Source organism: Aphanomyces astaci (genome assembly GCF_000520075.1).
Source record: "Aphanomyces astaci strain APO3 unplaced genomic scaffold supercont1.2, whole genome shotgun sequence".
Lineage (NCBI taxonomy): Eukaryota > Oomycota > Saprolegniomycetes > Saprolegniales > Verrucalvaceae > Aphanomyces > Aphanomyces astaci.
Window position 1 is genome coordinate 1751564 of NW_009798265.1, and position 12758 is coordinate 1764321.

Below are 12758 nucleotides of genomic sequence, written 5' to 3' on the forward strand. Positions count from 1 at the left end.
AACCAAGGCTTGGACAAATTACCTTGAAGTTGCGGAAGCATGTGGGTGGCTTCAACCTGGCCATATGGGGATTAAATACCCGGTGTTTAAATCCCATAGTTAAAGTCAGTATTAGATGTGTCTACTACCGGGTAACGTATGATACACCCGGTATTTGCAACCACGATTCCATATCCGGAAGATCGTATCCGGAATCTCCGATGGAAAGACCCATGCATCTCAAACCTTCAGATTCCAATCGACGAACATGCTAGCACGCCGCGCGACTCAACACGTCCGTCTCGGCGGCATCCGCCACCAAAGCGCATTGACCTTCTCCAAGTACCCCTTCCTGAAGGAACTTGGCTTGAGCGAAACCAACGACGGTGTGTTTGACGGATCGTGGTTCGGTAACGGCCCCGTGTTCACGTCGGTGAACCCTGCGACTAACGAACCGATCGCCAAGATTCGCACGGGCACCAAGGCCGACTACGAGCGCGTCGTGAAGAGCATGGATGCTGCGAAGAAGGACTGGGCAGAAGTCCCCGCGCCTATTCGAGGTGAAGTGGTCCGTCAGATTGGCGACGCGTTGCGCGCCAAGCAAAAGGCGTTGGGCCATCTCATTGCGCTGGAAATGGGCAAGATCGCCGTCGAAGGCGTGGGCGAAGTGCAGGAAGCGGTGGACATTTGCGATTTCGCCGTGGGTCTGTCTCGCTGCCTGAACGGTACTCCCCATCGTGTGCTAGTCCTATTATCAAAGTTGGTGATGTCATCCACTGCGTGTAGGCTTGATCATTCCTTCGGAACGCCCGGGACACTTCATGATGGAGCGCTACAATCCCCTCAAGGGTCACGTGGGTATCATCACGGCCTTCAACTTTCCCTGCGCCGTCGTGTTCTGGAACGGCGCATTGAGCTTGGTCGCCGGCAACACCCAGCTATGGAAGCCTTCCGACTCGCTCTGCTTGACAGCCATCGCATGCAACAAGGTCGTCTCGGACGTCCTCACCGCCAACGGCTACAACCCCGCCATCGCCTCGGTCATCTGCGGCAGGTAAATCACTCGTTGAGGAGTTGAACTCACACTTCTTGCGGACCGCAGCGGCGCGGAAGTGGGCGAGCCCATGATCCAAGACAAGCGCATGGAGTTGATTTCGTTCACAGGATCCACCCATGTTGGTAAGTCGACTTTCTAGCAGAGTCTCCATTTCTTGGCCAAGTTTCACATATAGTTGACAATTGAACATACTTTTCCTGTCCAAACTCCCATATTTTGGGTCAGTGAATGGGCATCTATCTCAATATTCCCCACTTTGGAGATGATATTTGTGGGCTCATGAATGGGTGGCTTGACTTAGGTCGACATGTGAGCCAAGTGGTGGCGGCCCGCTTCGGCAAGTCCATCTTGGAGCTGGGTGGGAACAACGCGATGATCGTGGATGCCGACGCCGACCTGGACATGGCCCTGCGTGCGACACTGTTTTCGGCCGTGGGGACCGCCGGCCAGCGCTGCACGACGCTCCGCCGCCTTTACCTGCACGAAGCCATTTACGAGTCCTTTGTGGCCAAGCTTGTGACCGCGTATGACCAGATCACGATCGGCGACCCTCTGGACCCCAACACGTTGTGCGGGCCGCTGCACAACCAGGCGGCGGTGGACAACTTCGTCAACGGCATCAAGTCTATCCTCGCCCAACACGGCAAGGTAAGAAGAGCAAGTTGTTGCTTTGCACGATTGTCATGGTTGACGGGGGGGATATGTAGGTGCTTCGAGGCGGCAAGGTCTTGCCTGGCCCAGGCAACTTTGTCGAACCGACGTTGGTGGCCATTGAACACGACGCTCCCATCGTTCAAGTATGGATAAGATATGTCGATAAGAAGTTTGTGATGGATGTGTGGGGTAGACAGAGATCTTTGCGCCGATCACGTACGTGATGAAGTTTGCCGACTTGGACGAAGCGATTGAGAAGAACAACGACGTGCCCCAGGGATTGAGCTCGTCCCTGTTTACAAACAACCAGGCGGCGATCTTCAAGTGGACGGGCCCCGCCGGGTCGGACTGTGGCATTGTCAACGTCAATATTGGCCCCAGCGGCGCAGAGATTGGCGGCGCGTTCGGCGGCGAAAAGGAGACGGGCGGCGGACGCGAGTCTGGCAGTGACTCGTGGAAGCAGTACATGCGTCGATCCACGTGCACGATCAACCACAGCAAGGACCTGCCGCTGGCCCAAGGCATCAACTTTGGTTAACTGTTAACACGAACACCCCCCCCACACGAAGTGAAATAGAGTTAGTTGGTTGCCTCTGTCCGACTTGATCATTCAAGTGTCGATAACTACTAGTATTGGTTGCCCATGTTGCCTATGCATTTTTGCCGTGCTTGACCTCTCTACCGAGTCAGCTCCATGACTGGACACAGCAGCAAGCTATGACCTGTGGAGGCCAATACTTGAGATACAGAGTCTCTGGTTGTCTATCATGTGATCAACCGCCTCTAGGACGGACGGGAGGGCGCTCCGTTCATGACGGAGCGTGATCTCGACGCGGCACTGGCGCAATGTGTGCCTGCTGGCAGCACAGATGTGCATGATCACCTCAACATTCATGCGACGAGACATCCGGATAATCTGCTTCAAGGGGGCACTCACAGCAGCCGTACGTACGATGTACAATGTTTTCATACTTACAATTGGATATATTCATATTCGTACACGTACATTATGTACCTCAATGTACGTACAATGGAATCCCACCACACACAACGCCAGGATTTCAAACTTTAACAATCGAGGATCATGACGCAGTTCCGCCGCTTCAGCAGCGCCACCAACACATTGACCCGCCGCCTGGCCAACGAGATCTCGGACATCAAGGCTGCTGGAACGTACAAGAATGAGCGTGTGATCACGTCACCCCAAGGAGCGGTGATCAAAGTTGCGGAGAAGGCGGTGCTCAACTTTTGCGCCAACAACTACCTCGGGCTGTCCAACCACCCCGACGTGGTGGCGGCTGCCAAGAAGGCGTTGGACACCCACGGGTTTGGGTTGAGCTCCGTGCGCTTCATCTGCGGGACCCAAGACATCCACAAGAAGCTGGAGCGTGCGATCGCCGACTTTCACGGCACCGACGACGCCATCCTGTACCCATCTTGCTTTGACGCGAACGCGGGGTTGTTCGAGGCCATTCTCAACAACGAAGACGCGATCATCACGGACGAACTGAACCACGCGTCCATCATCGACGGCATCCGGCTGTGCAAGGCCGAGCGCCACCGCTTCAAGCACATGGACGTTGCCGACTTGGAGGCCAAGCTCAAGGCGACACAGCACTGCCGCACCCGTTTGATCGCTACGGACGGCGCATTCAGCATGGACGGGGACGTCGCTCCTCTGGATCAGATCTGCGACTTGGCCGACAAGTACGACGCCCAAGTGTTTATCGACGAATGCCATACCACCGGCTTCTTCGGCAAGACTGGCCGCGGCACCGACGAGTACCATGGCGTGCAAGGTCGCATCGACGTACGCTGTCGTTCTCGATAGATGTCATGGACAGATACACCCTAAGAACACTACATGGTACTAGGTCATCAACTCGACGCTGGGCAAAGCGTTGGGCGGCGGCACGGGTGGGTACATCATCCTATACTCTTGTGTGTGACGAGGTTTTGTACGTGTTAGGCGGGTACACGACCGGGCGCCAGCAAGTGGTCGACATGCTCCGTCAAAAGGCGCGTCCGTACTTGTTCTCCAACTCGGTGTCTCCCGTGGTCGTCGGTGCGTCGTTGAAGGTGTTTGAACTGCTCAACTCGAGCTCCGAGTACGTCGACAAGATCCTAGCCAACACCCATCGGTTCCGCGACCGCATGGCCGACGCGGGCTTTACCGTCTCCGGTGCCAGGTAGTTAGTCCATACATTCAGTACTACGAACAAGGATCCACTTGCCAAATGTCCTCGAATTCGTCTGCCAAATGGCCTTGAATTCTCTCAACGATATCCACTCATGTGTAGAAACCACGCGATCGCCGCCGTCATGATTGGAGACGCGCGGCTGGCGTCCAAGTTGGCCGACGACATGCTCCAAAGAGGCATTTACGTGATTGGCTTTAGCTACCCCGTGCGTCGCCAGATAGAGAGATTTCGTTATCTCCATTCATATACATGTCTATGTAGGTCGTGCCCCAAGGCAAGGCGCGTATCCGTGTCCAGCTGTCGGCGGCGCACTCGCTGGAAGACGTCGACAAGTGCGTGGACGCGTTCATTGCGTGCGGCAAGGCCAACCATGTCATCTAAAAGTCAATATACTTTGCCCATGCAACCTACACTCTGTAGATCTAACCTACACTCTTTTGAGATCAATCCATAGCATCAGTTACTTAGCTCAATTCAAAGCCTTCCGTGTTTTGCATGGCAAACACGAGCTTGGCCGAGAGCACACTGAACGACTGGTACTCTGGCAGCACCAGTTGGTTGAAGCATGTGTGGGACCTGGGAAGTGCCGTGGCCTCCAAGTCCGACTTAGTGATGGTCAACGGCGGATCGAACCCGTCGAGCGGCATCGCAGGGCTGCCCGTGGCAAACTGGAGGAACATCTGGCGCGTCGAGTTGTCCCACGCCCGCAGCGCCTGCCACAGCCACAGAATCACTTGGGCGGTGGCGTCGTACCCGCCCTGAAAGTGCACATTGCACCGGAGCAAGTCGACGTCTATCACTGGATTCCCATTCAAAAGCATCTCCAGCTCCCCTGTCCATAAAGTTCAAGAAATACTCGTCACTCGAGTGGGAAATATATATATATATATATATATATATGTACCCCATTCAAAGCCATGGAGCGACGCTGGAGGCAACAGCATGTGCATGCCATGCAAGAGCGCGTCCAGTTGCGGCCGCACGGCAAACTCAGTCCGCCACTGCACCATGAGCTGGACGTACTCGGCCTTGTTGGCCTCGGTCACGTCCACATTACGCCCGTTTTCTTTCAAGTCAACTAATCATCCCAATCAGTGGATGTATATATATATATCCAAGAAATAGTAGAATTTATATATCACATACCTATGATATTGTTGCTGCGCGTGATGGAGAAGGTCTCGTACAAGACGTTGGTCACGTCGTTGTGCTGGATCCAGTGGAGTGATTTGGAAAACTGCGGGTCCAAACCGACGAAATCATCCCATGAGATTGCCAGCCCCACCAAATGCTTGTACAGCACAGGCGCCAGTGGCAACCGCACCACTTGGCGGTCAAAGATGGCTTTTCCCAGGAACTTGCCTGTTTGCCCGTGTCAGTCGACCAAGTCAGGTATATATATATATATATATATATATATATATATGCTGTATGTATCCATATAATACTGCACTACCGGTAGAAAATTTTATTCAGTATATATGTATGTACAGTATGTATATACACTAGAACATTTCATTCAGTATATATATATATGTATATATGCGTACCGAGGAACCGAAACAGTTTCAAGTGCTCGGGCGAGTCCGACTCTGGGTGGATCTCAAGGAGGCCGTTGTCTACCAATATATATATATATATATATTCAATAATGAAAAAAGGTCAATAGTCTTCTTGGTTGCACTCTTAACATACCAAGTGGGCGAAACAGACCGTGGGAGCGATGCGCGGCTTGCTTGGATACTTGCAAGTACCAGTCCTACGCGATATATTAATACCAATCATGATATCGCCACTTGGCATAACACAATATATATAAGTCATTCGACCTTGGTCAACCCGCCAGAGTCGATCCCGCCTTCGCCTTCGAATGTTACTCGGGGCTTGTGCTGCAGCTCCTTCTTGGACGCCCGGTGGAACCTCGCGACTGTGTCGGCAAACATGGTCGGGCGTGCCAGCGTCACTTCGAACGGCGCCGTCTGGGGGGGCACACACAAGCGCAGCTCCCTGTGGAAGTGGAACCGCTTCTTCCGGAACGCCATCTCCCTCGAATCTTCGGCGTCGGCGGCACCTCCCTGGCGCGCCGCCAGCACTTCCGGCGGGACCTCGTCCGTGCGCTGACACGTAAACTATGTCCATAACCTCGTGATAGGTCTTGCCAACAATCCAATAAGTAGATGTCTAGTACCTTGTTGAAGTAAAACACTCGCTCTTGCTTGCAATCCCAGCACTCGATCCACCTCATATATCCATCATCTAACATGACATGATCACGATGCTCGCGGCTACCTGTCGCTGCCGCCCTCCGTGGGAAGGGGCTGGACTTCTGGGCGGGCAAACTCTTTGGTGCGCACGGGTTTCGACTCGACCCAGCTCGTCTCACCCACGCCATTGACCGCCTTGAGCCGAAACATGTAGATGGATTTTGGGGTCAGTCCCGGGACCAAATACCCTACCGCCCAGTCATCGAGTCTCTGCGTCAAATATAATATATAGACATACCGCAGTCCCGACCGCTGTACACGGCCGTGTAGGGTGACGTGGCGTCCACGAGGGGCTTCATCTCCAAGTGATAGGCTTGGACGGGCGATCCGTTGTCGGCCACGGCGGACCAACCGACGCTGATGAACGTGTCTGAGACGACGGTGGCGAAGGGTGGCGTGGGGGCCGCCGCCACCCCCGCGAGGGTCGAGAAGGGGCCGGTCACAGCGCTGTACTCGCTCCACCCCTGCGATTCCACCGTGTCACATATGAAACACATGATCGGGAGAAGGGGGGGGATTGCAAAGCTGGCTGAACGTTTACATACACCAGAGTATGTACGTACCGCTGGGTTGTGGCACTTGGCGCGAAAAGCAAACGCCGAGTGACACGAGAGGTCGCTGAGAGTCGAGTGCGACGGCATGAGGGAGGTGAGGAGCACCTGCCAAGGCTTGTGGAGGGTTGGGAGGTCGTTCCACGGCTTGTACTGCACTTCGAATCGGTCGACAATGGACCCATTGGACTCTTTCCAGCGCACCTATGTCCATACATCAACAGATGCACATGGACACTCGATCGCGAACAACCGTCAAGCTACAGCCGGTGGCGCCGACAAGGGACACGGGATCAGGCGGCAGGGGCGGCACTTTGGCAGTGGCCAGCGCAAGCAGGTCCGACGACTTGAGTTTTCGCTGCCCGTTGTTGCGATCTGTTACGTAGGCATTCCTAAGATAGAGTATATCACGTCATGATGGGGATAGACGGGGGATGGCGGACCCGGAGTTGTCGATGGCGACGACGAGTGGGTAGCTGATGGTGGCATCGAGTGGAACGTTCTGCTGCTTGAGGATAAGGTCGTCGAGGGTGATCCACAGGTAGCTGTGCATGCGATGCTGTTTCTCTTTCGCTGGTGAAGCGATTTCGGTGGTGCTGTCGACCGCGAGCGTGTCCAATCGTTGGATTTTGATGCTCACGGGAGCATATGGAAAGAGATTCTCGACCACGTACGTCTACAGACAGCCACTGATCGCTTAGTTCGTACCCCATGGCGGTAAAAACATGGTCGTGGACAATCGGATTGTCGTACCACGACTTGCTTGTTCTTGTCTTGCAGGTCCTTGATCCTACGTCAAAATGCTTACGTCCATGATTGGCGCCTCGACATACTCGTACCGCTTCTCCTCTTCGTCGAGGTCGAACTCACTTTCGTCCGAGCCAGCAACATGCAGCCGTTCCACCGCAATGCGCTTGGCCGATGCGGAAACTCGCGCGCCCATTCTCGACCATTGGTAACCGAAAATGCACCAAAAAAGATCTGAAAAATGCCCATGCTCGCCGTCGCACAACCATACTTCAGGACATCTGTTGCATAGATAAAATAGTTTGTCATTCCATTTACAATATTGGTTGTAGCAATATTTTTAAGTGGATTATATTATTAAAACCGGTTTTTTATTATGGCTTACCTTGTATGCAAATTATGTCGACGTATATGCAATTATATATTGGATAAAAGCATGTTTGTCTTCCGGCCGAACGTTCCTCCCCGAAACTGAAACGCCAACCTTGACGTGCTCGACGGACACTTCATTTTGGACATCGCGTCCACACAATTTAAAATGCAGCTCCTCGAAACGTTCCTTGCCGAGCGACCGTCCATGTCGGCCCTCAGGCCACCAAGGAAAGCGTCTTACCAGCCATCTATGCGCCTCACCAAGCAAGAGATTCGAAGCATGTTTCCACCCACCGACACCTCTCCAGCTGCATCGTCCACCCCACGACGGACGTCCGAGCAGCGGCGACAACTCGTGTTCGATCGCGAAATGGAGAAGCAATTGGTGGAGAAAGAGCTCGTTCGGCGCAAATCGGCCCCGATTATACGATATCGTCGATCCATGGGCCAGCACCCCCAGGTTGAAGAAGATGCTGCCACAGGCTCGTCGCCTATGGCAGCATCCCCAGCAATTGCGACGAAAGACAACGAGTCGACCAACGACGCCATGCTGGAACGGAAGGCCTTGTGTGGCAAAGCATTCCACTTCCACGATGGCAAGTTGATCGACGTGAAGAAATCGACGCGGCCGACGGCGCTGATTCCACTGGATTGGGAGATCATGGACATCCCACCACCTCGCTCGTCGTACGAACGGCACAGTTTCCACGGCACGCCAGCATCAACATGGGAGGATATCGTCGAGCGCCATTCCCTTCCAGCCAATTATTCCTATTAAAGTACTTCTAGACTCAAAGTAATAACCTAGATTAGACTTCATTGTCCAGCACTGTATATGTGCCCAACCCCCAAGGAAGAGTTATTACTTAGTTGGCGAGCACAGAGGGAGGGAACGTCCAGTACATGACGCACTGCGCCACGGGAAAGAACAGCGCGTAACCGATGGCGGTACCCAAGACCACGTCCGATACGAAGTGCCGCCCGAGCGCGAGTCGGCCGAACGAGTTGATTGCCGCCCACGTCCATGCGGCCGTCAGACACGTCGACGTGGATGTCCTCGACGTGAGTCCAGCCGTCGCAAGAGACAACAGTTCCGGTTCGACTAGAGTGCAACGATCAGTGCAAAGATAATGGGATTCGAAGGCGCATGTACATTGAAGCAAAGCCGAGAAGAGCGCGACCAACGCGCCTGCGCGGGTGCCGTGGCCGGAAGGAAACGAATACTTGTCCGGGCCTGGAAAACGCATGTCATCCTTGTGGAAGGAAGGTCGTTGCCGCTTGAATATGCCCTTGAGAGTGAAATTCAGAAGCAAGTCCACCTACATATTCCATTCGGGGAATGCGCCATGAAGGTAGCATTGGAAGGTAGAGCTTACGACCAACACGACATACAGGTACGCGAGAAGGTACTCTTGCTCGCGATTGAGGTCGGGAAAGTACCCTGTGTACCACGCCGCGATGCCAATCGGCAACAGAATCGGAAAATACCTAATCAATCCATCAGACCATTGAGGCCGTTGGATGGGATAGCTTGTCGTACAGGACACCGTCACCAGGAAGACAAATGACCTCCCACATTGCCTTGGCGAGATGCGACTGCCCAACATGTCCATGAATGAAGGCGACGATCTCAAAGTCCGGGCCGTCATTGAGAGCATTCATCGCGCCAACGACTCACAGTCAGGGATGACTTGTTTGAAATGTTGAAAAACGGTCCGTCAAAATCCGGATAAAAAGCCTTTGTTGTTTCCGGATACGCAGGCAACCGAAGGACATTTGGCAAATGTGAATAAAAGACATCGTGATTTTGGGAAAGCGTGTAGCTTCTGCCGACTACTGAATTCCATTCAAACTGTATATTCACGTTATATGCAGTCTAGAGGACATCAGTGGTGCATTTCGCTGGCTGGTACGCAGTGTAGATGGGCCCAACGTACTTGGAGGTTTGGCGGCATCGGTACGACACGGCCAAGGACTTGACAGTTCCCACACATGGGTCGGAAAACACCCTACGCATTCCCCATGGTGATGAGTCCTATCACTACACTGCATGATGGGTGACACATACGCGTTGTGAGCAGGGACCGTGCACGTTTGCTGGTTGAGACACACCGAATTCAACACGGTGTAGCTGGAGGCCGCGTTGCACGAGCCAAGGCACGGCGCAGTGAGCATCTTTCGCCCTGTTTCGCACCAGTGGTTGCCGGTCGCGTTGTAGCCAGGCTGGCCCCACTCCTTGTTGTGCTGGAATCCGCACGCTAGTGGCGACAGCGTCGACTCGTCCGTCCCCAGCACTTTCTCGCAGGTCGACGTTGACGACTTCCAGAGGCAGTCGTGGTGGTTCAACGACATGCATTCAACATCCCCCGTGACCGGATGCAATCGAATGGGGGTGTAGATATCCCCCACGCATTGCCACGACGTCCCCGTGGGCGCCCACGCACTGCAAGTGCCTTTGGGAAGTCCGTAAGTGGCAGCCGTAATGCCGTAGATCTCGTAGCCGCTTTCGCAAGCTAGCGTCAGCTTGCTGTTCTCGGCGACTTTGATTGCTGCGGCATATTGCACTTGTTGCGTGCATTCCGCCGTGACTGCTAGTTTCTTGGCCCCTGACGTTGGCGAGCCAAACGTCCTGTGAATTTTCAATGTGTCAGGAATCATCATGTAAACTCATGGACGACGTACGCGTCCGAGGCGGTGACGGAGCACGCGTTGTTGGTCAAGCAGGCGGCTTCGACCTTGGACTGGGACGTTAAGGCGTGCGCGACACCGTACTTGACTCGAAGGCCTTCGCCACTGGGCTGCCCGTACGATGCGAACAAGACGCGAGTGATTCGAAACGACGGGTCGGGGCATTGCAAGTCCAGCGTGGTATCCTGCACCGCGACGCCAGCCGCGAGAATGGCCCCGGGAGTGAGGGCGAGCGCTGGTGTGGGTTGCGCAGTGGGGGCCGGGGTAGGAGCGGGGGTGGGTGGAGGGGGAGACGAGTTGGTGTTTCCCATGCTACTGACTGCCTATACTGTACCTAGTTACCTAGTGGATCTAAAATGCGCTTTTGATCAATGAAAACCAACATGCAGTGAAAGGTCGCCGAGCGTTTCAGATTGTGTCGAAGCTACATATAATTTTGACCAATCACGTGAAGCCAATGCGAACCACATACTTTGAAATACACTACAGTACTTCGAAGTACAACACGAGGTCGGCGGATGGCGAGTTATTGCGGACATATCGAGAGATCCTGTAATGTCGAGTGTCCCAGAACGTAGGTGCATGCGCGAACTGGTGCGTTCAGACGACTCCGCCTTAAGCAACTACATAGCAGCTCCACATGACGCCCCAAAACGTGACAAACCCAAGGATCGTCCGCACTTGTCGCTGCTTGCGTTGCTTTTAATGTTTCTCCATATGCGATAAGTAATTGTCCATACGCACGCAGAGAGGGGTCCCGTACATAGTGAGGCTGCATGCTTCGCCGTCGTCTTCGATGGAGCTGTTTTGTGTGAGATCTGTCAAAAAGCAATTTTCACACTAACGTTATTAATATACTATATAATACTATTAGATATTATCAGCTGTATTACCTAGAAACCAGACACGAAATTCAAAGAAAACCAAAATATACAAAGCTACTGTACAATAATGCTTACATTTCTAAATTTCAAGCCTACCACCCCCGAATATCCGGATAACGACGGATAATAACCTTCGTATCCGGCTATATCCGGCCATATTAGCTCTTGGCGGGCTTTGGAATTCAAACCCTACTCACTTTGTCCAGACCAATCATTCTGAAATCTGCTCAAGGGGCAGAAGAAGAAGAACCTCACAGACAGTGAGTGCAACAGCATGGTTCAACACCTTCTGTTGCGGTGCACCAAAGCCGGCAAGATAACCATTCTGCTCACATGCATATATAAGCTGTCACTTGAAATCCTACAGAGCATGGAAATGAGTGCATTCTGCACTCAGATAGAGGCGCAAAACATTGTCGATGATACGGACACTGACGATAATCTCGTCGCGGCTTTAGGTATTGTAGAGTTATCGTACGAATAAGGTGGTAATTATCTGAATACAAAAATGTGCATTCTTTCTCATACAAAAATGTGCATTCTTTCTCGGAAATTCGATTTTCAAAAACGTGCATTTATAATCGGACAGAGGTAGTAATAGGCTTCATCAACATGGACAAAAAAATATATACTAGTATTACTTACAATTCGAATATACTCCGGAGTAGTTTTAGTCCAATTACTTACTACCTCTGTCCGAAAAAAGATTGCACGTTGCGGAAAAAGTGAAGTTCGAACCACTCGTGTTTGATTGTATTGTAATTGGAATTTGCACGACGGCCATCGTACAGATACTGATTGGTCAAAATATTAAATTCCTTGGATATGATTGGCCAATTCATTTCATGTGAGCGTCGACCAAGACATTGCCCAGAGAGCCTCGCCATGCTTACGAGTGCCAAGTCAAGGTGCATATCGCGGCCAGTACACCTAAGTGTATATATGTAGAAGTCATGTATCGAAGTCGATACCGCATATCTCTTCTGCGCTTACATAGGAAGCCTCCATTCTACGAATCATTACGGCACTATACTGTGTTTCTGTCTTTCGCACAAGGCCGCTTGCTTTCACGTAAAAGATGTAATCTTGCTCAAACTCCTACCGGTACAGTTTGCTCACACGTGTGTGGCCATATATCGGTAAATTAACGTTAGCGTGCATTGCGAGCTGCACGGTAAATGTCCACGATAGTGTTGTCGAACGAGTTTTCAACATCCACCTTTTATGTAGTAAGTATGTCACGAGTGTTGAGAGCATTCAGTTGTAGAGTCAGCCTTCAAATCGAGTTATCGTTCACGACAACCAAGTGAGGAAGGAACGGAGGATAAAGAGCAAGTAGAAATGCAAAGTGTATCAAAACA

The 12758-nt window shown here is 52.5% G+C and overlaps 6 protein-coding genes across 6 annotated transcripts; 2 read left to right on the forward strand and 4 right to left on the reverse strand.

Moving 5' to 3' along the window:
* The first annotated feature begins 230 nt into the window (after positions 1-230).
* On the forward strand, positions 231-2402 carry H257_01511 (hypothetical protein). The gene is made up of 6 exons (XM_009824766.1): positions 231-704; positions 766-1033; positions 1082-1158; positions 1338-1684; positions 1744-1833; positions 1884-2402. The coding sequence occupies exons 1-6, from the start codon at positions 248-250 to the stop codon at positions 2226-2228; spliced, it is 1584 nt and encodes a 527-aa protein (XP_009823068.1). The 5' UTR covers positions 231-247; the 3' UTR covers positions 2229-2402.
* Positions 2403-2752: 350 nt separating this feature from the next.
* H257_01512 (2-amino-3-ketobutyrate coenzyme A ligase) lies at positions 2753-4318 on the forward strand. The gene is made up of 5 exons (XM_009824767.1): positions 2753-3500; positions 3565-3607; positions 3660-3879; positions 3991-4096; positions 4153-4318. Exons 1-5 carry the CDS (start codon positions 2775-2777, stop codon positions 4270-4272), a joined length of 1215 nt encoding a protein of 404 aa, XP_009823069.1. The 5' UTR covers positions 2753-2774; the 3' UTR covers positions 4273-4318.
* H257_01513 (hypothetical protein) lies at positions 4269-7649 on the reverse strand (the record flags this gene model as incomplete). The annotated part of the gene is made up of 14 exons (XM_009824768.1): positions 4269-4723; positions 4796-4969; positions 5038-5253; positions 5442-5510; positions 5587-5650; positions 5721-6020; positions 6080-6131; positions 6181-6343; positions 6394-6619; positions 6719-6910; positions 6960-7098; positions 7150-7382; positions 7460-7496; positions 7546-7649. 14 exons carry the CDS (start codon positions 7647-7649, stop codon positions 4356-4358), a joined length of 2337 nt encoding a protein of 778 aa, XP_009823070.1. The 3' UTR covers positions 4269-4355.
* A 413-nt stretch (positions 7650-8062) lies between these two features.
* On the reverse strand, positions 8063-8494 carry H257_01514 (hypothetical protein; the record flags this gene model as incomplete). Its single annotated transcript, XM_009824769.1, has 1 exon — positions 8063-8494. One exon carries the CDS (start codon positions 8492-8494, stop codon positions 8063-8065), a length of 432 nt encoding a protein of 143 aa, XP_009823071.1.
* Positions 8495-8691: 197 nt separating this feature from the next.
* Positions 8692-9487, reverse strand: H257_01515 (hypothetical protein; the record flags this gene model as incomplete). Its single annotated transcript, XM_009824770.1, has 4 exons — positions 8692-8927; positions 8979-9144; positions 9202-9313; positions 9366-9487. 4 exons carry the CDS (start codon positions 9485-9487, stop codon positions 8692-8694), a joined length of 636 nt encoding a protein of 211 aa, XP_009823072.1.
* A 143-nt stretch (positions 9488-9630) lies between these two features.
* H257_01516 (hypothetical protein) lies at positions 9631-10871 on the reverse strand. Its single transcript, XM_009824771.1, has 3 exons — positions 10508-10871; positions 9894-10454; positions 9631-9834 (listed from the first exon to the last, which is right to left on the reverse strand). The coding sequence occupies exons 1-3, from the start codon at positions 10822-10824 to the stop codon at positions 9702-9704; spliced, it is 1011 nt and encodes a 336-aa protein (XP_009823073.1). The 5' UTR covers positions 10825-10871; the 3' UTR covers positions 9631-9701.
* Positions 10872-12758: the final 1887 nt, after the last annotated feature.

Excerpts from the sequence above, each read along its gene's own strand:
- H257_01511 (XM_009824766.1), top strand. The coding sequence starts at position 248 with ATGCTAGCACGCCGCGCGACTCAACACGTCCGTCTCGGCGGCATCCGC. Across the intron at positions 705-765 it reads TCTGTCTCGCTGCCTGAACG|GCTTGATCATTCCTTCGGAA; the intron begins GTACTCCCCATC and ends CACTGCGTGTAG. Across the intron at positions 1,834-1,883 it reads ACGACGCTCCCATCGTTCAA|ACAGAGATCTTTGCGCCGAT; the intron begins GTATGGATAAGA and ends TGTGTGGGGTAG.
- H257_01512 (XM_009824767.1), top strand. The coding sequence starts at position 2,775 with ATGACGCAGTTCCGCCGCTTCAGCAGCGCCACCAACACATTGACCCGC. Across the intron at positions 3,608-3,659 it reads AGCGTTGGGCGGCGGCACGG|GCGGGTACACGACCGGGCGC; the intron begins GTGGGTACATCA and ends TGTACGTGTTAG. Across the intron at positions 4,097-4,152 it reads TGATTGGCTTTAGCTACCCC|GTCGTGCCCCAAGGCAAGGC; the intron begins GTGCGTCGCCAG and ends ATGTCTATGTAG.
- H257_01516 (XM_009824771.1), bottom strand. The coding sequence starts at position 10,824 with ATGGGAAACACCAACTCGTCTCCCCCTCCACCCACCCCCGCTCCTACC. Across the intron at positions 10,455-10,507 it reads TCCGTCACCGCCTCGGACGC|GACGTTTGGCTCGCCAACGT; the intron begins GTACGTCGTCCA and ends GAAAATTCACAG. Across the intron at positions 9,835-9,893 it reads ACGGTCCCTGCTCACAACGC|GGTGTTTTCCGACCCATGTG; the intron begins GTATGTGTCACC and ends GGGAATGCGTAG.